We start from the raw sequence: 22,950 nt of genomic DNA on the forward strand, positions 1-22,950 counted from the left end.
CTTTATAAAATTTTAGATTATCTTATTTCATTTATGTTTTAAAGTAAAAGACATTATAGTGACTTAATGTCTTAGTTATAAAGGTAAACATATTTATTTTTAAAATTATGATTACTTTATGCAGCATTTAGAATCATTTATTTAATGAAAGTCATTCATTAACCATAGCGGAAAGTATTAAAATGTAGTTAAGTCCAAATAGTATTTCTTTTTTTCTGAGGAAACTTTTTAAGTTACATAAATAACTATAGGCACACAGTTTACTTGTAATAAAGAATGTTAATGGGGAGGGTAGGATTTAATTAACTAGACCCTTAATAATGGGCCTTTCTAGTCCAAGGAATCTTATAATTGCCTCTGAAGCTAGTCGTGTAGCAAGTTGGGAGATAAAATATCTAGATTTGTGAAGTAGTTGTTCTGAGCAAAAGGTTGCCTTCAGGCATACTTTGGTATTTTTTTATTATTATGTAAAATGCCCTTTTAAAGATAAACAATATACACTGTCAAAATAATTTTGGAGGTGGAAGTCCAGTACTTCCTGTTTACTCAAGATTAAATTCACAAATGAGGTTCAGACTCTCCAATGAGCCCAGTTTTTGCTTTCTTTGGAGAAATAGAACCTTTTGGCCAAACTTTACACACTTAATACCAATCTGATAGTCTTAAAAATAAATTGTCAGGATTACTAAGAATTGATGAACTGTGTGGTAATTTTCTTGATATGTTTTAAATGAGTGAAATGGAAACACATAGGGAATATTTTCATTAAATGTTAATATAAGAAATATGCAGGTTGAAATATAACTTATTACATAATTTCTGCAAATGTTATATGCTCCAAACTGGTTTACTTTATTATAAATCCCCCCAAAGAATATTTAATTTCTCCCTTTGGTTTGCTCATTTTGTATCATCTAAGCTACTTGAAAAATGTGATCAGTCTGTGCCAGGACTGCAATAGGATAACAGTTAGTGGAAATAGCCTGCTTTGCTTCTGTTGGGAGGACTGTATGGAAAATATATTCCATTTTCAAAATGTTTCTGAAAGCATTTATTTGTGGAAAGGATGCTTACCATTTAAAACTGTTCAGAAATGCAGGCTTTACAAAATACAAAATAATCTCCTGAAAGTTTGAAAGGGGAAGGGGGCTGTCGTGTGGGGGCGGTCTCATTTGCTGCCCACATCCTCCCTCTGTTCGGTGCGTCGTGTGCTTACGGGTTCCCTGGAGCGGATCACCATATAATTGATGTGCAGTCTGCATTGCTGAATCCTGGACTGCACCATTCTGTGTTCAAGGGAAGATGTAATCTGATCCCTCTGCTGCTGAGGGAGGAATCTGTTCAGTCAAGGCTTTGACAGGGCATAGTCTCCTCCAATAATCTTCTCGGTTCTCTCTCATTATTCCCTCGAGTTCTCCTCAGTCAAGCTGCATGTATGTATGTGTGTCCCGAGAAGCGGTTTGATACTGAGCTGCATTTGCCTTTACTGTGGAGTTTTGTTGCCGGTTCTGCTCCCTAATCTTCCCTTTCTGACGTGCCTGAGCATGTCCACATTAGAATCTGTGACATACCTACCTGAAAAAGGTTTATATTGTCAGAGACTGCCAAGCAGCCGGACACACGGGGGCACAGAATCACTGAAGGGGAAAAATACAGAAAATATGGGTTTCTACGGCACACTAAAAATGATTTTTTACAAAGTAAGTAATCTGTTTTCTTCCTGTGTTGTATGACTGTGTGTGTGTGTGCCTGCCTGAGAAGGAAAATCTGTATCATCAGAGATGGCTGCAGTATCCTCTAAATTTGGTGGGTGGCTGGATGGCTGGTATTCTGTTTTATAACGTGAATGTAAGCAAATAATGCAAAGACAGCGTAAGCTGTAAACAGCTTTAAATTTGAAATAAAATGTATATTTTAATCTGGGAATTTTCACTGAAAATATACTTAGACTTTGGAAATGTGGCTCCGTTAAATGCTGACCTGGAAATACTCTACCCTTAGTTGGTTTTTAGTGAATCTTTTGCCTTTAATTTTCTGTACCTTATGTATATTTCTTTTCTTCTTTCTTTAGTTGACTCTTTTAAAGTCTAGAATCACTACATTATTTAGGACTTATGTTTTAAAAGATCGTGTTTACTTTCTGTGCCCCTTAAAAAATTGCAGAATTAATTTTTGGTTCTAAAGTCAGGATTTTCAGTAAACAATATAATGTTTAAAAGACACAGAAAGTGCTTTATTTGGTAAAATATTCTGAAGATAAAAAAATCCTTTCCAAATGGTTCCCTTGATATGTCTTTTGGGCATTTTTATTCATTGAAGGATTTCTAAGATGAAAATAAAGTTTGCTTTTGGTGGCAAATGGCATTTGCGCCAATGTGTATTTACAAGATACCCAGGGAAGTTCTGAAAGCCAGTATTACAACTTAATTAGAATGAATATCAAAGTTTCTCATGTTAATTTTGAAAATGAGAATCTGTGGAAGTTATGAAAAAAAACTAGATTTTTAAGGTAATCTGTACTGACTGACCTTCCTGATAGATACATTTGCATGTATGTGTACGTGTCTATAATTTATATACATGGAAGCACGTGGCTGTCTATATGTTAAGGCTTATATGTTTATTTTTGCTTTTTATTAAAATTATTTGGAGAAAGAAAATAATGGTTTTTGAGAGGAATCACTTTAAAACGACATAATGAGTACAGAAACTTCTGAAGGGTTGAAATAAGACCAATTCCATTTCTTTCCAGTAGGTATTTCTTGAACTAAGGTATAAATCCTGGATGAGCTTGTTGTACCCTCACTCTAGTCCCTGATATCATAAGATCGTCCCTGTATTTTCGAAGACTTTTTCATGATGATAAAAACATAGTCTTTATTATCCATAGTGTGGTTCAAAATTTTTTAGAGTCTTGTTGGTTCTTCTTAGTATTTATAATGTAGCATGCTGTGTTATATTCTCATGTGAGGCAGTAGGTAAGGAAAGAAGTCTGCTCCAAAGCAAGGGTTTTCACCTTATTATAAAAAAATGAGTATAGCTCTCTATCACTCTGGGTCTCCCCCTCCCCCATAATTTTCAGTAGTACAGTAATTAATTAGAAGACACAAATCTTGAGGGGGTTGTTGAAATAGAAAAAGTTGAATCTTAACAGATCTTATTTTCTAGTTTTATGACAGATCTATAGTTAGATGACCTCCATTAACGGATGGTGAAATATAAAAAATAAATATTTCAATTTTGATGTTGACAAAATGCAATTCTGAATGTATTTACAGTATTACACATACATAGCATAAGGAAATACTTGAAAACTATAGATGTTGGATATACCTTACAAAGATATTTAACTCATTCTTTTAAAATCTTTTTGTTGATGTTGCTTTTCAAGTTAGAATCTTTTGTCCTGAGTGAGCATCTGTCAGTGAAGTTATATTCTGTGTAAATATCAACTGATGGCTTTTTTTCCACCTTTATTATTACCATCTCCAGACTTCTCTCCTGTTACAGATTTACTTTTGTACTCCCCTCATTGCCCATTTCATTGCTTTTGCCTTATTATAATTACTTTTCAAGATCATTTTATTTACATTGTTCTCTTTATACTTTTTTAATAATCTGTGTGTTTTAAATTCAGTTACTGTTACTTCCATTCAGGTTTTGAAATTTTGAATTTTGTCTATTTTATCTTGAAATATGTTTTTAAAGGAAAATGATGATCACTAAGAGAGACATGTTAAATATGGTTCTGTAATATGTATATTAACGTGAAATTTTCCCCTATATTGGTTCTTAAACTGGAAAATGTGAAAGGTATATCACTCTCAAGGAATATGTATGATGAATATCAATTTTTAAATCACCATATGCTATTCTTCTGGACAAAATATTGGAGGGGGGAATTCACCTTTCTAGTCTTTAAAGAGTAAAACAAAGTAGAACTAGCAAAAGAAACCATGAAGCATTTATTTTCTACGTACATTAACTATGCCTAACTAATGAAAATTTAGGCATATGAAAATTTAAGAATTTTTTTCACTATTGCCAGTGCTAATGTTAAGATTTGCTAGTTGGGACAAGTGATTTTTTTCTTAAATCTATCTTATTTGCTTTACCTTATAGATGAAAAGAAAATTAGACCATGGTTCTGAGGTCCGCTCTTTTTCTTTGGGAAAGAAACCATGCAAAGTCTCAGAATATACAAGGTAATATTAAGTATAATAATTGATTCACTCATGATTTTTATGTTTCTTTAAAGAGGTGATGATTCCAAAAGCTTTTCTTCCAGTTTATTCTCATAGAATCATAATGTCACTAGTATTGTTGACTCTGTAACACATTTTGAGATCACTAAAAATTGAGAAATACATAATTTTAAGAAGAATGACTACCACTATAGCCTGTTTTCTTACTAATACTTTGAAATAAGACACAAGCAGAATTTTTCTTACAAACAAAATTTTTAAATCACAAATTTTAAGGAATTCTAAAAAGTAAATTCTAAAACATGAATATGAGCAAATATATCTTGTTACTATAGCAACAGCTATTCTAGGGTAGATATTTATATATGCAAAATTGAAGATACATTTATTAGCAGTGAATTAAACCTCACAGTTACTAAATAAATCTTACTGTGTTAGAAATCCCCTTTTATTTGCTTGGTAGATCTTATGTTTTTAACACATACATTTCCACACCAGTGAAATAGTTTCCATAACAACTAAATACAATTGTAGTCTTGTTTTGTGCACCATTCCATCATTTTTGGATTTTGCATCAATATAAAACTTTTCCCACTCTCACGCTAATTAGGTTAACTTAAGCACAATATCTATTACCCAGCCAATTAAAAATGGTTTTGGATGTCATTTGGAATTTGGTATTTTAAAATTTAAATGACGAAAGTATCTTCAGAGCTTTTTTTGGTCTTCTTTGCATAATTGTCACTTCTTCAAATTACTGATTAAAAGTTAGCTCTAGAAGCCATAAGAACTTCATGATGGTGGTATTTCTTTTTTTTCCTAAATATTTTGATTTAAAGTTATGCTTATTATATAAGGTGCAATAAAATTAACATTCCTCAGACTTAAGTTTCTGTGATTGAGCATTGTTAGAGATTGCATCTCTTTTTTTTTCCCAAAGAGTTTATATTTTTATTTCATTCAGTTGTAGAAAAAATTTTTTTCAAATGCTCTTCCATGAAATTTAGAAATCATAGTAATTATTTTTATATGCAAAAAATGTAGAGATGATACAGAAGAGAAAAATAAAACTATCTCCTATTTATTCAAGAAATGCTTTGTGTGTGATTTCCCCATGTTGATTGTCCCGTGCCCTTCTCTCTTCCCCTTTGCCTTTTGACAATTTCACTGTTTGGGCACCTCCACCAAAGGGTGTGGAGTGATAGACAAGTGAAACTCTTCACTTCATTTTTGCTTTTTTCTTCTCGTCTTGATTAAGTATTTCTTAGATGAGAAAGTTGAATTTAATGTTAAAAATGTAGTATTTTTAATGTGTAGATTCCAGTCAGCCATATCATTTTGGTCTTCTAATAATATGGCTGATACCAGGACAAAGGTATTAAATGGTTCAGTTGTTTTTAAGGCCGCTTGTAAACAAATGCTAAATTTTTACTACAGTACACATTTTAATAGAATTTTGCCTTTAGTTGCTCACTTTTTATATTGAGAAAACACCTGAAAAGGTGCACATTCTGTTTTCAGCCTTTTAACATAATCTTACCAAAGCAAACCAAACAGCAGATTGATTTCCATGTCTTTTTGGAGACTTTGTCAGTATATATTTGGTGTTTTTTAATTTTTTTGACAGATTTTCTAATAATAACAATGAAACTGATTTTCCATCTTAACATCTTCTTTATTAGAAAATTTAAGTTATGGGCGCCTGGGTGGCTCAGTCGGTTAAGCGACTGCCTTCGGCTCAGGTCATGATCCTGGAGTCCCGGGATCGAGTCCCGCATCGGGCTCCCTGCTCGGCAGGGAGCCTGCTTCTCCCTCTGACCCTTCCCCCTCTCATGTGCTCTCTGTCTCTCTCATTCTCTCTGTCTCAAATAAATAAATAAAATCTTTAAAAAAAAAAAAAAAAAAAAAAAAAAAAAAGAAAATTTAAGTTATGATCACATTCTATTTCATTTTGGAGAAGAAAATGAGCTTACTTTTGAAATTTGATAGATTTAATTGTTGTATGTTAGAGATTATCATAGATGTATAATGTTAAAAGATTTAAAGGTGGTAGATATGTAGATTTTTCTGTAAAATATGGTGACTAAGATACATTTTTTAACAAAATAATGAGATACGTTGGATAGTAAAGAATTGGGGAATTGTTTTCATTAGTAATTTATCAGAGCAGATATTGAGCTGTTAGGCTACAATTTATATGTTCTTTGGATTTAAAACACTTTATTATCATAGCTCAATAAGCTGAAGATTATTTTACAAATGTAATTATGAGTCTTCCTGCATTTTTTTTCCAAATGTCTCTAAAATAGAGATATTCAGTATTTACCTCAAGAATAAAGTTTAATTATTATTGAAATTAGAAAGTAAAGCTTAGAATATTAATAACTTGGTTATAACTATACTTTTTCTGTTATTAGTCATTTTTAGGAAAGTTGGACAGTTCTAGAGATAGATCATCTAGTCTTAACTCTTTCATTTTACTAGTGGCAGAATTGAATTTCAGGTTTGTTTTCTTTAATGTCTCAGTTTAAATTATTGTATAAAAGTATTTAGATCATCTCATTTTATTTAGTTTTATATATAACATAGTAAGTTTTCAATATTTAACTGTTTTGAGTAAATATATGTCTAATCAAGGCTTGTTCCTGTCAAATGTCATCTAGGCTAAGCTTTATAAACAACAGTGGAAAGTTGAAAAGAAATAAATATTACAAATAATTTAGAATGTATCTAGTGAAATGTCCAAAATATTTGAGCATACTGCTTCTACATATGAATTTTTTAAAGCATTAGTAAGTTTTACAACTCTTTTTATTAAGGAAATTTGAACTTTTATTTAATTAAGTCACTGAAGAGTGGTCATAAGAGAGGTGGGACCTGTATCTTCTAAGGATATATTTTAACATCACTTAGATGTATCAACAAGTTGCAGTTTTGCCATAGAGATTCTGTCATTTGGTTGCAATTAGCATTGCTGGGATAATAACAGGTGGCTATGTAGGAGGCAGGAAACCTACTCTAAGAATAGCAGACTAGATTTTGTGTATCCTTGCTCTCTGGGAATAAGCAAATAAAAGTAATAATTCTATTGATGTTTGAAATATGCCAGATCATATTCTTATTAAATTAAAGCCCATTATTCTTAATAAATGCCTATCTTTGTTTCCACTCTTGTGGGGTTTTTTGTTTGTTTTTTGTTGTTGTTGTTTTTTCTAGTACCACTGGGCTTGTACCATGTTCAGCAACACCAACAACTTTTGGAGACCTGAGAGCAGCCAATGGCCAAGGGCAACAACGACGCCGAATTACATCTGTACAACCACCTACAGGCCTCCAGGAATGGCTGAAAATGTTTCAGGTGACATGTCTAACAGTACTTGAAATGCTTCACTTAATTGCTGCAAAAAATAAGGGATTATTCAGCCATGAGAAGGAACTGTTACATGCTACACCATGGGTGAACCTTGAAAGCATTATGTTAAGTGAAAGAGGCGAGACACAAAAGGCCACATAGTGCATGATTATATTTACATGAACTATCCAGAACAGGCAAATCCATAGAGACAGAATATAGTTTAGTGATTGCAATGTGATTGGTGAGGGGATATTGGGACTAACTGCTAATAGATACGGGATCTCTTTTGGGGTGAGGGAAATGTTCTGGAGTCGTTAGTGATGATGGTTGCATAGCAAGATAGGTGTGCTGGGAACCATTTAAGTGTACATTTTAAATGGTGAGTTTTATGTTATATGAAGTATATGTCAATAAAAAATGCTTTTGAAAATAAGGAAGCTCATTTTAATTTTTAAGTGTATCAATCGAGAGAATCCAATGCTTATTTTGTATTAGTGTGCATTTGCATTTTTTATTGCCTTTTAGATAATAAGACCTTTCTTCCTTTTCTCCTTTATGTTTGGGCTTCTGGGGTTGCTGAATGTACTTGCTCTCTAAAATTTATTGCTTAGGGGTTGCCTAGGTGGCTCAGTTGGTTAAGCAGCTGATCCTTAGTTTCAGGCTCAGGTCATGATCTCAGGGGCCTGGGATTGAGCCCCTTGTCGGGCTCCATGCTCAGCGGGGAGTCTGCTTAAGGATTCTGTCTCCTTCTTCCTCTGCCCCTCCCCTCACTGGTGTGCACACGCACGCACTCTCCCAAATAAATCTTTTAAAAAATAAATAAAACATAGTGCTTGGAAGTTAAGCATTTAGGAGTAATGTGGGAACTCTGCTAATTAGTCACTGGTGGTGACTTACCCATCACTGTTACCCTAGTAGTCTTCAAGAGTTGGTACAGCTTCTTTTCATCTGTGCCATGCTTGTGTATGGCTTATTATGTTCAAATTCTGATTACTGTATTTTACTGTCATTTAAATTCTTTGGAAGTTTACCAGGAAGATTGGCTACAACCAAACCTCTGTTAGGAATTTTATAACTCCTGATAGTGGTAGTAAATTGATTTATTTCTTCTTCCAATGAGATAATGCATATAAATCAAGTGTTTAGCAAAATGGTTGACCTAGATTTAACACTTGCTTACTTGTTCTTTGTAAATACTAAATAATATAAATTATGTAAAGTGAAGCTATCTCTGATATTAGCCATGGCATTAATGTAAAATGAATATATTTCCTTACCTCCGACTGCTTGATTGGTGGTTATTTTATGAATGCATAAGGGAATAAAAATGCATAAAGGAAAAAGAAGGTACTTTACTTGACTTAATTTGATATTTCAGATTTTTAAGACATCCATTATGTAAATCCGTATATATTAAATTCCTGGGCAAAAACTAAATAAATGTCCTACTCTTTTTCTTCTATCGCTAGAAAACTCACTTGAATCAATGTTGCTTTTAAATGGATTTTTAGAATTGTTTTCTGCCCTTCAGGTGATTTCAGAGAAACTAGGGTAACCTTTTTTTTCAGTTGGTAACTGAAAGGTTAGAGCAATGGTTCTCAACAGGGGGCAGATTTTTCCCTCTGTTGAAACATTTTTGGTTTTTACAACTGATGGGGTGGAGGGCAGGACACTGCTGGCGTCTAGTGGGTAGGGGCAATGTAAAGGACAGCCTCCTATAGCAAACTGTTCTCGGGCCCAAAATGTCACCAGTGTGAGACTGAGCATCTGTGGCTTAGAGGAATTGAAGTTGTATATTATTCTTATTGTAACGTTATGAACAACTAAAATTACAAAGAATTTTTTTTGTTTGCATCGTCACAAATTGATTAAACTTACCTTTCCCCAAGGATTGTTCTCTCTCCTCCTCCCAGTTCTTTTACCTTAGGTACCTGATTTTTTAAGTTTTAATTTTTTCCTATGCATCCACTCAGAATTTTAATTTTTTTTTTACCATATCCTTTTTTTTTTTTTTAAAGATTTTATTTGTTTATTTGACAGAGAGAGGGAACACAAGCAGGGGGAGTGGGAGAGGAAGAAGCAGACTCCCTGTTGAGCAGGGAGCCTGACATGGGGCTCCATCCCAGGACCCTGGGATCATGACCTGAGCCGAAGGCACATGCTTAACCAACTGAGCCACCCAGGCACCCCTACCATATCCTTTTGATAAGAAGTTTATCCATCAGTAAGAGGTGAAAATAGGACTCAGACATTCACACTTTTAAAGAAATACTTTAAAGATTTTTATCATCTTTGATTAAGCCAAGATGGGAATATAGGTGTGTGTTGTCATGCTTGCACACGCATACAATGCAAGCAGCACAGCACTTGAGAGTAATGCAGAAGCTGATTTCATAGCATTTTTAAAGATTATTTATTTATTTATTTATTGAAAGAGCATGAGCAGGGGAGGGGCAGAGGGAGAGTCAGGCCCCCTGCTGAGCCTGATCCTAGGACTCTTTGTGCTTTATTTTGCAGGGAGGATGTTTTAGGGAGTTCTTTGTATAATGCTTGCCTATTTCGCTAGCTCATGCTTTCTTTCTTCCTTTCTTTTTTTTTTAAGATTTTGTTTATTTATTTATTTATTTATTTGAGAGGGAGCACAAGCAGCAGCAGTGGCAGAGGGAGAAGGAGAAGCAGGCTCCCCATTAAGCAGGTAGCCTGAGGCAGGGCTTGATCCCAGGACCTCGGGATCATGACCTGAGCTGAAGGCAGACGCTTAACCTACTGAGCCACCCAGGCACCCCTCGCTCATGGTTTTCTTACTGAAATGTCCACGTTACCACATATTGTATGTCATCAAGTCTGAGATACCATAGGTTATTAGAAGCATTCCATCTTCAAAAATGTTGTTTAAAAAATCATTTCTTAGAATTAATGAGATTCAATAAAGAATATTAGGTTAGCTTTTGTTCTGTAAAAAGAAGCCCATTTGATTGCTTTTCATGTGACACATAAATGCAGTGAAGAAAACTTGTTCTTAGCTAATAGGAATAATAGGCAGAATTATCCCTGCAGGTATAGTACTATGTGTATTTTCTTCAGATAAATATTCTGCAGCAAAGAAATCTACTAGCAACAAAAGGCCAACTAGACAGGTATATCAGGACCTTAATCCTCTGAGTACCATATCCATCTCTGACACACCCAGGGCCTCATTGTTGGGCATTGCCCTTTATTTTCAGGGCTGGCACCAAAGGAACTAGAGATGAATCACTTGCCTAAAAGCTTACAATGCTTTCATGCTTAACATGTGGAGAGATATAATTTCATAGTAAAGTGGGGGAGTCATGAGGTGACCTGTGTGCTATAGTTGAGGGATAATTAAACTGGCATGATTTCTACAGATGTGCTGTGGGGGTATTTAATGAGGACTTTTCCGTTGCATAACAAGCAAAATGGGAGAGCTTGTCCCCTTACTGTTCTGCTATTGCTCCTAAGGCAATGATACAGCATTGTTTTGGTCCAGCTCCATCTATTCTGACAAAGTACTCTGTACTCAATTTATAAATTGAATGAGAACAAATGATACACCATTTTGGATAAAGGGAAATTGAAACAAAATGCCACTGCAATATAGAAGTGGAAATTCAAAACAAAACAACAAACCAGAAATTTTGTACTGTTTAAATTTTTAGTAGCCATTGATTCTGCTTTTTTTGGCAGCCAGGTTGATGCTTCAGGTTGTTAATTTTGGGACAGAGGATTGGTCATTTTGTTTGCTTGTGCATTTGTGTGTTAATATATGGGTTTAGTAAAGGCACCAATAACATTATAACATTATCTTATGTTGGAATTTATATTTAGAGGTATCCTGATATAATGAGAAACACATATAACTTAGAAGAAAAAGATCTTAGTACAAATTTTGGCTTTGCCTCCTAATACTATGGAATTTTGTTGGTATTATGTAACCACTCTTGCCTTATTTTCATCCTCTGTAAAACAGATACAACACTAAAAAGTTGTCAAACAGGAGACAATATAGTAATGTGCTTAAAGCTATATTTGGAAATATAGTGGAGATTCAATAAATGTTAGTTTCCTCTCTTGGTCAAGAAATAGCCTTTGTGAGCCCTTGTTTTCTCCGGTCTAAAAAAGGGCTAGTAAAAACAGCTTCCTACAAATGTTATTAGCTTAACATTATTAGCATTATTTTAATCAAAACAAATTTGCATTGCATTAAAACTGTGAATGTACTTTGAAAATACTTATACTCAAAATATTTTTTTTAAATGATAAAGTAGAAAATACTTACGTGTCTTGAAATTAGAAGTGGAATAAAAATACGCTCTTGAAGGATTTAATTAAGTTCCATGTTAACACTTAGAAATTGTACATGTTCTCTAACTCATTTTATTTAGGTCTTTTTTATTTGCTAGTCAACAAAATATTAAAACAGGATGATGCCAAAAGAAAATGAATTTAGTATTACTTTGCAATTGTATTTGAAGCAGTATGAGCAAGAAACCTTGTGTGAGGAAGAGTTTACGAAAGTCATGAGAGCTGAGTTCTTGACCACGTGAAATTCAGGCACAGTACTGCCCAAAGTCATAAAAAGTTTGTCTGAATGGGCTATAGGGATCATCCAGACTAGTAACCACTACTGTTTATGAATCACTCGCATCAATACTGGATGAGTTTTTTATTTAAAACATAAAATATCCTCAGCCCCACCTTGACCACTGAATCAGACTCTTTGATGGTGAGTCGTAGGACTCTGATCCTTACACTCCTCAACCAGCATTTGGGTGACACTGGTCTTCACGAAGCGCCTTATTATACAGGTGGGGTCTCTGAGACTCAGATTAATTAAGGCACTTTCATATGGTTCCATGGTGAATTTACTGGTGAAACCCAAGCTCATGATTACAGTTCAGTGCTCCTTATATTCTTTTCTTCTACTTGCATGCTCTAATAATCTGAAATAAAATACCACTTCCATGGGGAATTTTCAAGTTTGCATTTGCAATTTTGTCCACAAAGTAAGTTTTGTTTCTCTTGATCCTCTCCGAATTTGGAATGTTTTTCCTATCCCCTTAAATACGTTCTCACATAACTTTACCATGAAAGACCAAAGGATGATACTTTCATCCAGGACAACTGTTTTTCAGAACAGAAATAAAATAATTATCAGAATTACGCAGCACTTTTGTAGATAAAGAAACTAAGGCCCACAGAGGTTAAACTGTAATCTAATTAGTGGCAGTATCTTCTCCAAAAGTTGGGTTTTCTGATTCCCAATTCAGTGCTCTTTCCACTATTCCTCATTAAAGGTTGGTGTGGGTTGTTGTTACTTTGTTTTAACATAGTCATTAACTGCTAGTTTTTCAAGTTAATACATACTTCCCTTGGTGGTAAATCATGTATGTGTACAAAATTTGGAACCAGTCTTGGAACCAGACTAAATAAGTAAGTCCTAGTAATACCGTCAAATATAAATACTAGAAATACTCTCTGGAGAGAATTTTGAGATCGTGGTGGTGTGCTATTTCCTGACTCTTTGGGGATTCATTTATTTATTCAACAAATAGTTACTGAGCACCTGTCAGGTGCTAGGTTCTACTTTGGATTTGGGATACAGTAGTGAACAAAACAAACCAAAACCCCTTTTTCACAGAACTTGCGTTATAGTCAGGAGGGGGATGGAATGGGGTGGGGGGGGGAGGTGGTTGGAACTGGTTTGCAATTTTAGAAAGGTTGCCCAGAGTAGGTCTCAGAAGGAAATAGGGAAGCAAGCCATGTGGATATCAAGGGCAAGAATGTTCCAGGAACAGCAAGTGAAAAGGCTCTGAAGCAGAGCATGCTTGATGTGTTTATGGCTAAAGCGAGAAAACAAGAGGGATAGGAGTAGGAAATTAGAACCTTGTAGGCCAACCTAAAGACTTTGGTTTTTGCTTTGAAGTGGGAAGCCACTAGAGGGTTTTAAGCAGAAGAGTTGAGTATCACTGACTGTTTTGTGGAGAACAGAACGATGAGAGCAAAGGTGGGAAGCTGAGAGGTTATAGGAATAATCCAGGTGAGAGATGATAGTAGCTAGACCAATGTAGTTAATGGTCAGATTCCGGATATATTTTGAGGTTTAAAACTTTTAAATTTGTTGATGGACCAGAACCATCTGACAGTGGTGAGAATGGGACAGTCAGGGATGATTCCAGAGTTTTTGGCCTGAGCAACTAATAGAATGGAGTTACATTTTACGGAAATAGGGAGGATTGTGAACGTGCATATTTGAAGAGAAAGATCATGGAAATGTTAAGTTTCTGTTACATATCTAAGAATACATATTGAGTAAGCAATTTTATATAGTGGACTGGAGTCCAGGGAAGAAATCCAGGCTGGAGAGAGGAATGTGTCTATATGGCTCATACCTTTGTTGGAACCATCTAAGAGATGTGATTTCAGTGAGTAATGAGACTGTTGAATATGTGTGCTTGTGGAAACAGTCTCATTTACGATCTAGTTTACAGACTGTGATGCTAATCCTTGTCAGTGGTGTACTTTTCAATAAAATGTCACAAAGTACCATCTGCTGAATATATGTATAATTTAAATCAAGGTATACTTTTTATTTGACTTGTTAAATAGTGTTTAAAACAAAAACGTTGTTGGGGTGCCTGGGTGGCTCAGTCGGTTAAGAATCTGCCTTTGGCTCAGGTCATGATTTCAGGGTTCTGGGATCAAGCCCCACATCAGGCTCCCTGCTCAGCGGGGAGCCTATTTCTCCTAATGCCCCTGCTACTCCCCCTGCTTGTGCTCTCTCACTCTCTATGTCAAATAAATAAATAAAATCTTAAAAACAAAACAAAACATTGTTTAAAGTCCTAGAAACATTGTGCTATTCAGGCATAGTTTTTGTCATGGACTTTTCCTTAAGGATATAGACACTTTTGACACAGTTTTTAGTGTTTAAGGTCTGAATCAGTTATTTGTCTTCTGTTCTGGCTTTTTTCATTCTACATCCCTTGATAAAAGACACAGTTATGTATCATGTATTGATAATGCTTTTCTATTCCTTTCTTAAGAAAACAGTAACAATACACTTACTGAAAAAAAAACCATCAAACACATATATTACCTTCAAGTAGAAATATTCATCGTAGCTATTAATGTCATTAATCTATGTAAAGTATATAGAGTAGTAATATGTTGAAAGGTTTTTTACTCTTTTCATTGTAAAAGATTACATACGATATCCTTATTTTTATATCAAAATTTAACCATAAACACTTCCATAAACTATTTTTAGGGCAGGCATTCATATATGCAAAGGGGTTTAAGAAGTTTGCATTAAGGGGCGCCTGGGTGGCTCAGTTAAGCATCCGCCTTTGGCTCAGGTCATGATCCCAGAGTTCCCGGATCAAGTCCCTCATCCAGCTTCCTGCTCAGCTGGAAGTCTGCCTCTCCCTCTGACCCTCCTCCCTCTCCTGCTTTCTCTCTCTCTTGCTCTCTCTCAAATAAATAAATAAAATCTTTAAAAAATTATTATGCTATGAAGTTAATTAATTAAAGCTGCATTTTTATCTAGTCAGCATAAATTGTCTGTCACCCAAATTGGCATGTCCTTATACTAGTGTCCATGAATCCTTATAATATAGATGCAGAGGAACAACATGTTATGAAAACCCATCTTCAGTCCTATGTGGAATGTAAATCAAATCAGAGTTTTTATAGTATTGACACTAAATGATCAGAGATGAGTGGAGATTGATCAGTGTTAAGTTTTGTCAAAGAGTAAGTTTTGAACCAGGATTTGAAGCTGTGTGAGGAAAACTGAATAAAACAATCTAACTTCAAATTAACTGCTTTTAATTGATCATGTGTATGCAGATACATGTGTCTGAGTATTTTTTATTTCTATGTATCAATCCTCACCCTAACTAAAAAGGATACAAGATGAGTGCTCCAGGAGAATGTTCTAGGTGTGTGTATATAGAGAAATAAAAGGATTTATTAGAGCCTGTGTTTCTTCCTATTTGGGGGTAAAATGGGAATGTTTCCAGGGTTTTTATGATTAAATAAGATAATGTTTGTGATGAGTGCTCTGGGAGGAATACTACTGAAATATTTGATAGTATTAACATGATCTACACTTTACGGTAGAAAAGAAGAAAGGAAATTCATTGTAGATTCTAAAGGGGTAAAAAAATTTTTAAGTACTTTAAAAAGCATTCTAAATAAGGCTTCCTGTATCCTCAGTATATCTCAGTTTTCAGTTATTATCAACTTCACATGTTAGAAAATCCAGGTTCCTGGTTTGAGCAAGAAATGGAATGTCAAAATTCAGATCTTTCTGGCTCCAAACCCCACCTATTGTTCTCTCTTCACCTGCTTCCAAAATGGACATCTTAATTCACAAATGTACTTAAATCATCCTGCTCAAGGATGTTCTTTCACTTAAATATCACAAGGTTATTTAAATGTTTTATGTGATTATTGTGAGGGGAAATTCTAACATTTTAAATTATTCACATGGCTTTTTAATTTTTCCTTTTAGGAATCATGGTATTCTGTGCAGATGTTCCTCACTGGCAAAAAAAAAAAAAAAAAAAGATGTTTTTAAATAATCCTCCAGTCTAGTTTAAAATGGCTCATATTTTTTAAAGTATTATGATGTATTTTTGTTTTTGTAGTACTTTGTTTCTGACCCTTTTGTTCATATGCTAATTTTATTACTAAGTTAGTTACTGTTTTATATTTTTGCTGTTTTTTATCTGAAATTATTTTCGCATAATAAATCAAAGCTCATTTATTTTGTGGGCCACAGGCGTTTGTCAGATGTGCAGTATATCCAATTATTAATTTCTCTCTAAGCGATGCTGCCAGTTTCTTAACTCTCAGATCAGTGCCTTATTAACGCCATCAAATTTTATGGTGCCCACTAGAAAGAATATAGAGAAAGGAAAATCATCTTTCAAAATACCCTATTTACGAGTAGCCAAGTTGATGTTTCCAAATAAAACTTTGGTTTCTCAGCCAGTATTTTGATGGTAGGTGAACATATAACATTTATAATAAATAATGCAGTGCAAAAATATTTGTCAAAACCATGACTGCTTTTTATTTTACAAAATAAAGGTAGCTAGTAAATTTGATGAGACTGATTATCACGTCAGTGACTTTTGGAGAAAATTTCACTATAAGTAGCCACCTTTTATGTTATGTATAAATGTGGATTTTCCTTTATGAGCTTATAATTTGAGACATCTATAAAAATAATAAAAATTTCTACTTCCTTTTTGATAGAGCTGGAGTGGACCAGAGAAATTGCTTGCTTTAGACGAGCTTATTGATAGTTGTGAACCAACCCAAGTAAAACATATGATGCAAGTGATAGAACCCCAGTTTCAACGAGACTTCATTTCCTTGCTCCCTAAAGAGGTAAGGGCTATCAATTATATTCTTCATTGGGTGCTATTTGAAAATAAAACTCAACAGCAACCACCTTTAAACATGGCCATGCTAATTATGGTATTCAGTATTGTCAGTTTAACACTCTTAATTAGTGTTAAAGAGAGCTGTAAATGATAAGCTGCTATGACTTAATATCATTTTCAGAGTAAAGTATATTTATGGACTGATTGACTTCTTTCCACCACTGCAATAAGTCATATATGAGTAAGCTATTGAGTTCCATTAATTTGATTATTTCTTTATCATGATTTTTTTCCAGGTTATTTAAAGTCCAACCTTTAGTTGTCATGGTACATTTATTATATATAGTAATAGATTTTTTAGAAATTCTGATTTTATTAAAACAGCAGTTTTTTTCTTATTTTGTTGTTTATTTATCCAAAGTCCCTAATAGTCCCTAATAGTTTTGTGATTCTGTGAGTTGTAGTTCTCTGTTAATTTACATTGTGTAATTGTTTTGAAATATATGGAATTTCACATGTATATCTTTTTCTACTAATCATCCCTCTTCTTGCCCCATCTCCCCCCGCCCACACACACACACGTACACACGCACGCGCAATTACCGATTTCCTTCATTGATTACATTTTTATAGCATTTCTTTTGGAATTACTTATGCCCATTTGCTTTTATCTCTTCATGTGAACTGACACTATTTTTTATCATAGATTGATTTTGATCATATGGGCATTCTTGGCAGTATAAACGAGGCATAGCTTAGATGTAGTTCTTTTATTGATATTATAGGCTTCACAGTTTCGTTTCTATCAGCAAATAATGTAAGATTAAATAATCAATGTCACCATGGTTTATATTTTCACAAATTATATATGTGCCACTAATTATATGTCAGCTAAGAAGACAATATATAAAATGATAGTATATCACTGCAAATGATCTTGAAACTTCAAATATGAAAAGGAGTGAATAACCATTCTACATATCCTGTGGGCAGTAGACATAGTCCCAATAATAATTTCACATTGGATATGAATAAAATAGTTTTATATTTAATGTATGAAACTAAGCATTACTCCAGGAAAAAGCAAACTGAAATGTTTCTGCTTTGGAATGATTTTTTAAAATGGTTAAAAAAAAAATTGCATTGTCCCAGAAAAAATTTTTTTATTCTTGCTGGCTCATTCTAAAACTGAACACTTTGAATGGAATTGGCTTAGGAAATGACATAAGCTCTCTTTGCTTCCAGAAGGACATTCATAGTAGGTAGCACTTTTCTAAGTATGTGACTGAAAGTAAAGTTAGTCACCTCTAATATATTCTTCATGGTTTCCTTGGATACCCTCCTTATTTTAGAAGGTAGTATTTTTATTAAAATATAGACTTTTGCTTAGTCTCATTTGTCCCCTTATATCTAAGAATGGTGAGTGTTTTGTTTCGTTTTACTTTATTTGTATTTCCATAGTAACTTTTGGACACATAAAATGTGATTTAAAGTTAGGAGAATATGAAATATTTTTAAGAGTCTAAGAATTAAGCACAAATTATCGATAACTGGTCTAAGTGCAATAAAGATTTTCTTGGATTAACTGTTCTTTTAAAGATTACCTGAGGAAAAAGAAGGGAGGCTGGACAGGAGAATGAGAGAGGACCCTGACTTAGCAGATCATCTGTGTTTTCCTTTTTTTCCAACTACTAGGAAACATTTCCTATTTTGAAAAAAAATGCCTTATTTTATATGTGGAGAAATAATGGTATAGATCTAAATCCTTAAGGAAACTATTATCAGAGACTACATACTATTATTATTTAAAACATCATTACCTTCATGTCAGGAAATGGACTTAAAATAATTTTCTTATAATTCCTTTCAACAAATCTCAGAGCTCTTTACCCACACGTATTAATCTCAAAACCTTGATAAAAATCTCACTAGTCTCACATGGGAGGCTTGTGATAAACAGCCTTATCCTTATTTTGTAAGTAAATACCAAGAAAAGCATAATGATATAGTAGATGACCTAGAGTAAAACCTAAATTTTTAACATAGGATCAGCCAACATTTTCTTTATTCTTTTTCCCCCTCTTTCACTAGTTAAGTCCATGGAAATACAGCAATTCTGGGAAAGTGTTAGCTACCTCTCAGATACAATATTGTGGTCTCTTATATAGGTTACATAAGAGAAAAACAAAAAATAGCAACTGTTACTGAAATTTCAAGTTTGGTCAAGGAAAAGTTAATTATATGAAGGAGATTTTCAATTTGAGAGCTTCTGTCTAGTGGAAGTCCTTAGGAGGAATTACTAATCTAGATTTTACCTTTAAGACAAATGAACACGACGCGGCGTTAGCCAGACCATTTTACTTGTCTGCAAGAAACCTGTAAGCCCCTGCTTTGGTGATCTAGAGATGTAGTTCAGGACAATGCCCACTCTCTGTCCCGTATAAGGAACCCCACATGACAAAACCTTGCTTCCTTTGAGGAACTGGTGTACTTCCCCATAATAAACACTAAGAATTGTGAAACTAATTGCCATTCCCTTTTTGGTTGGCAGTTTAATTAAAAAACCATGTAAATATACTGTTGCCAGTATATTTGTGTTCTCCTTTCCCCTGGTTTAAACCTTTTCTGATTTATATTTTTACTGGTTCTGATTTTCTTATTCATATTTTTTATTTTGCTGTGTGTATTTTCTGAAATACTTCGATGTTTTGAATAGAACTGATTAGATTTAAATAGAATAAGTTGAAGTTCATGGTTGAGTTAGGGTCTTTGCTATTTTAAAGCAAAGTGTGCCAGTTACCTGTGGAGTTAACACTTCAACATTCTTTAGCACCTAAATGTTTCTTTCCTCTTTAATGCATGCAGACACTGGACTAGGTGATCTCACAATCACCAGTAATGAAGGATATTATAACCGATGATTTGGGATGTACCTTTGAAATCTGAGGTGCTCTGGATTTGTTTTCTAGCCTTTAAGATCCACTGACTGTTTCTGTGAATTACCTAATTTCTACTTCAGCTGGATAACTTAAGCAAAGAATAGACTTTTTATATGACCATATTAAATATCTTGGGCACTAAATAGCATCTCTTTTCTACCAGTATAACTTTGTCCCTTATAATTTCTATGTTAAATATCAGTTTCACATAGAAGAAGAATATGGTGTTATCCCATTACTGTTATACTGACACTGAGCAAACTTACCCAGGCTTTGATTGATTGATAATTTCAAAGTTAAGTGACTTATGGAGTATCCATTAAAAAAGTACAGGGGCACCTGGATGGCTCGGTCGTTGGGCGTCTGCCTTTGGCTCAGGTCATGATCCCAGGGTTCTGGGATCGAGCCCCTTGTTGGGCTCCCTGCTCAGCGGGGAGCCTGCTTCTTCCTCTCCCACTCCTCCTGCTTGTGTTCCCTCTCTCACTGTCTCTCTCTCTCTGTCAAATGGATAAATAAAATCTTTAAAAAAAAAAAAAGTACAATGTTGAGATATATATATGTTTGCGTACTTATATATGTGTATGTATATATACACATATACGTAGATTGCTGAATATAGTTATGCCTTTTTATTTAAAATGACTCAGACTGAATGGGCTTCTCTGATAGACCAAAATAGTTATTCCACAAAAAGCCTTTCACTGTCAGTTATTAGTAGTAGTATTAAATTGAATACTGACTGGTTGGAGTATTTTCTATATGAAATGTACTCAAAAAATATGAGATTAATGATGATCTCTCTATATACAAAGTTCTTGGGTAAGCATAATTTATGTCATGTAATTACTGTTTAGCATCGGAAAATAATTCAAATTGTGCTTTTACTTCCCATTTGGCCTTTGGCCCTTTGAATGATCGTTTGTTTTAATTCTTGTAATTTAATTTCTGTAAAAACTAAACTTTATTGCTGTGTTTAGCTCATTTTGATTCTAATATCATAACTTAAATTTTTATGTGATTAGTGAGGCTAATTGGATAAGCATACTCAGAAGCTACCATTCCCCCCTTTCTTCTTTCCTCTTCCCTTATTTACCTGAATTGAGTAAACATGCTGAAAAAAAATTGTTTGCAAGTATTGGAAACAAAATTTTAAAATCAGTGATATAATAAAGAGCTAGTTCAAACAGTGATATACTTAGAGAGCTAGTTCAAAAATCTATCTGGCCGATCAAGAAAATCCCCATAAGCAATGTAAAGTAATTAGAACCTAATTACTTTTATATGTCTGTGGAGCAGTTTAGTAATTGTCCCCTATTGTCATTTACACTAAAGGGTATAAATGTTTGAAAAATTCATCATTGTGATAATAAACACTTTGACGTGATAAAGAACTATTAATTATATCTATCAGAAGTGATCTGAAATCATACCACACAGAATATCTAGAAATCTCATTTCTTAATTTAAGTCCTGTCTTCAGTGAATTTACATGGTCGTGGGGAGAGAAAAGTAGAGAATCTAAGCAACTAATAAAGTATACCTGTAGACATAAATGGTAGAATTCTCGAGTTGAGGCTCACAGAACAAAGGCAAGAGCAGAGGCAGAGAAGCTTAATAAGTATTCCTTGAAGAGGTGAAGTTGGTGAAGTTCATAAAAACCAATAGAGTAAGTTTTTTAAGTCTGGTATATTTTTAAGACTGACTATTAGAAAGTATTGCCTTTCATAATTTTAAAAATTAGAATGTAGAATTATGTTTACCTAGGAGTACTTCATTCTATTGAAAATAGTTATATATAAGTTAATTATATGTTATAAATATATACACACACACCACACAGACATATACTTAAAACATGGGTATTCTATGCTTTTTCCTTTCCATAGCTGGCACTTTATGTGCTTTCATTCCTGGAACCCAAAGACCTGCTACAAGCGGCTCAGACCTGTCGCTACTGGAGAATTTTGGCTGAAGACAACCTTCTCTGGAGAGAGAAATGCAAAGAAGAGGGTAAGGTTCAAAACCACAAGAGAAAATCTTTATACTTTGAAAAAGTAAAGTGATTCTGGAAACAAATAGAAAAAGTACAAATTAGAAGTTTTAGGTGCAGGTAGAATAAAGTAGATAACTGAGAAAAGAGAACTTCGGTAGCCTATCGAAGAATCAAGAATGAGTCTTCATTTACATTCATCTACTTATATAAAATCCACAGGTTATTCCACACATTCAAATGAGCTGAATCTTGGAGCTAACCCCTTTAATGAGCACTAATAACTAATAGCAAATATATCTGACTTGCTTCCCAGTCTCTAGTACAATTAACAAACAATGAAAAGATCAAGATGAGGATGATTTAAAGGAAACCCAAAAAACAAAACACAGACCCATAGATACAGAGAGCAGATTGGTGGTTACCAGAGGGGAGGGGGCTTGGGGGGTGGGGAGCAAAATGGTGTAAAGGGGATTAAGAACTACAAACTTACAATTATGAAATAAGTAAGTCATGGAGATGTGATGAAAGCATGGGGAATATAGCCAGTAATATTGTAGTAACTTTGTGAGTTGGCAGAGGATAACTAGATTTATTGTGGTGATCATTTTGTAATGTATATAAGTATCAAATCACTGTGCTGTACACCTGTTACTAATATTGTATGTCAGTTATACCTCAATTTAAAAAAAGACAAACAAAATATAAACTTTTGCATAAAATAAGATATATATGAATTTCTACCAGTGATTTTATGGAAGAGAAAGGTATCCTGCCTCTCCAATACTTATAATTAGAGATAAGGTATAATTACAACTGTCCTTGGGAGAGAAACTCGCTGACTGGAATTCACACTAAATAAATGACTACTCACTCACTCACTCACTCACTCATTAAATAAATAAAATAAAATAGAATACAGGAAACCCCCAAATTATATTAACAGTACTCAAATATTCCGTATTCTATTCTTTCCTTCCACAAATATTTATTGAACACCTCCTGTGGGCTAGACATTCTTACATGTTGGGGATATAGTAGTGAA

General features: G+C 34.0%; 1 protein-coding gene across 4 annotated transcripts in view; it reads left to right on the plus strand.

Moving 5' to 3' along the window:
• The window catches only part of FBXW7 (F-box and WD repeat domain containing 7), a 218,911-nt gene that overhangs the window by 185,674 nt on the left and 10,287 nt on the right, over positions 1–22,950 (plus strand). For 3 of the 4 annotated variants that reach the window (XM_021699002.2, XM_044912870.1, XM_044912869.1), the window contains 4 exons: positions 4,123–4,205; positions 7,422–7,563; positions 16,846–16,980; positions 21,802–21,925. In XM_021699002.2, the coding sequence (XP_021554677.1) occupies positions 4,123–4,205; positions 7,422–7,563; positions 16,846–16,980; positions 21,802–21,925 (484 nt within the window). Of the gene's footprint in view, positions 1–1,268; positions 1,701–4,122; positions 4,206–7,421; positions 7,564–16,845; positions 16,981–21,801; positions 21,926–22,950 lie in introns of those variants that run through there. The other variant, XM_021699003.2, reaches the window with a different exon arrangement.

Source organism: Neomonachus schauinslandi, chromosome 2 (assembly GCF_002201575.2).
Source record: "Neomonachus schauinslandi chromosome 2, ASM220157v2, whole genome shotgun sequence".
NCBI lineage: Eukaryota > Metazoa > Chordata > Mammalia > Carnivora > Phocidae > Neomonachus > Neomonachus schauinslandi.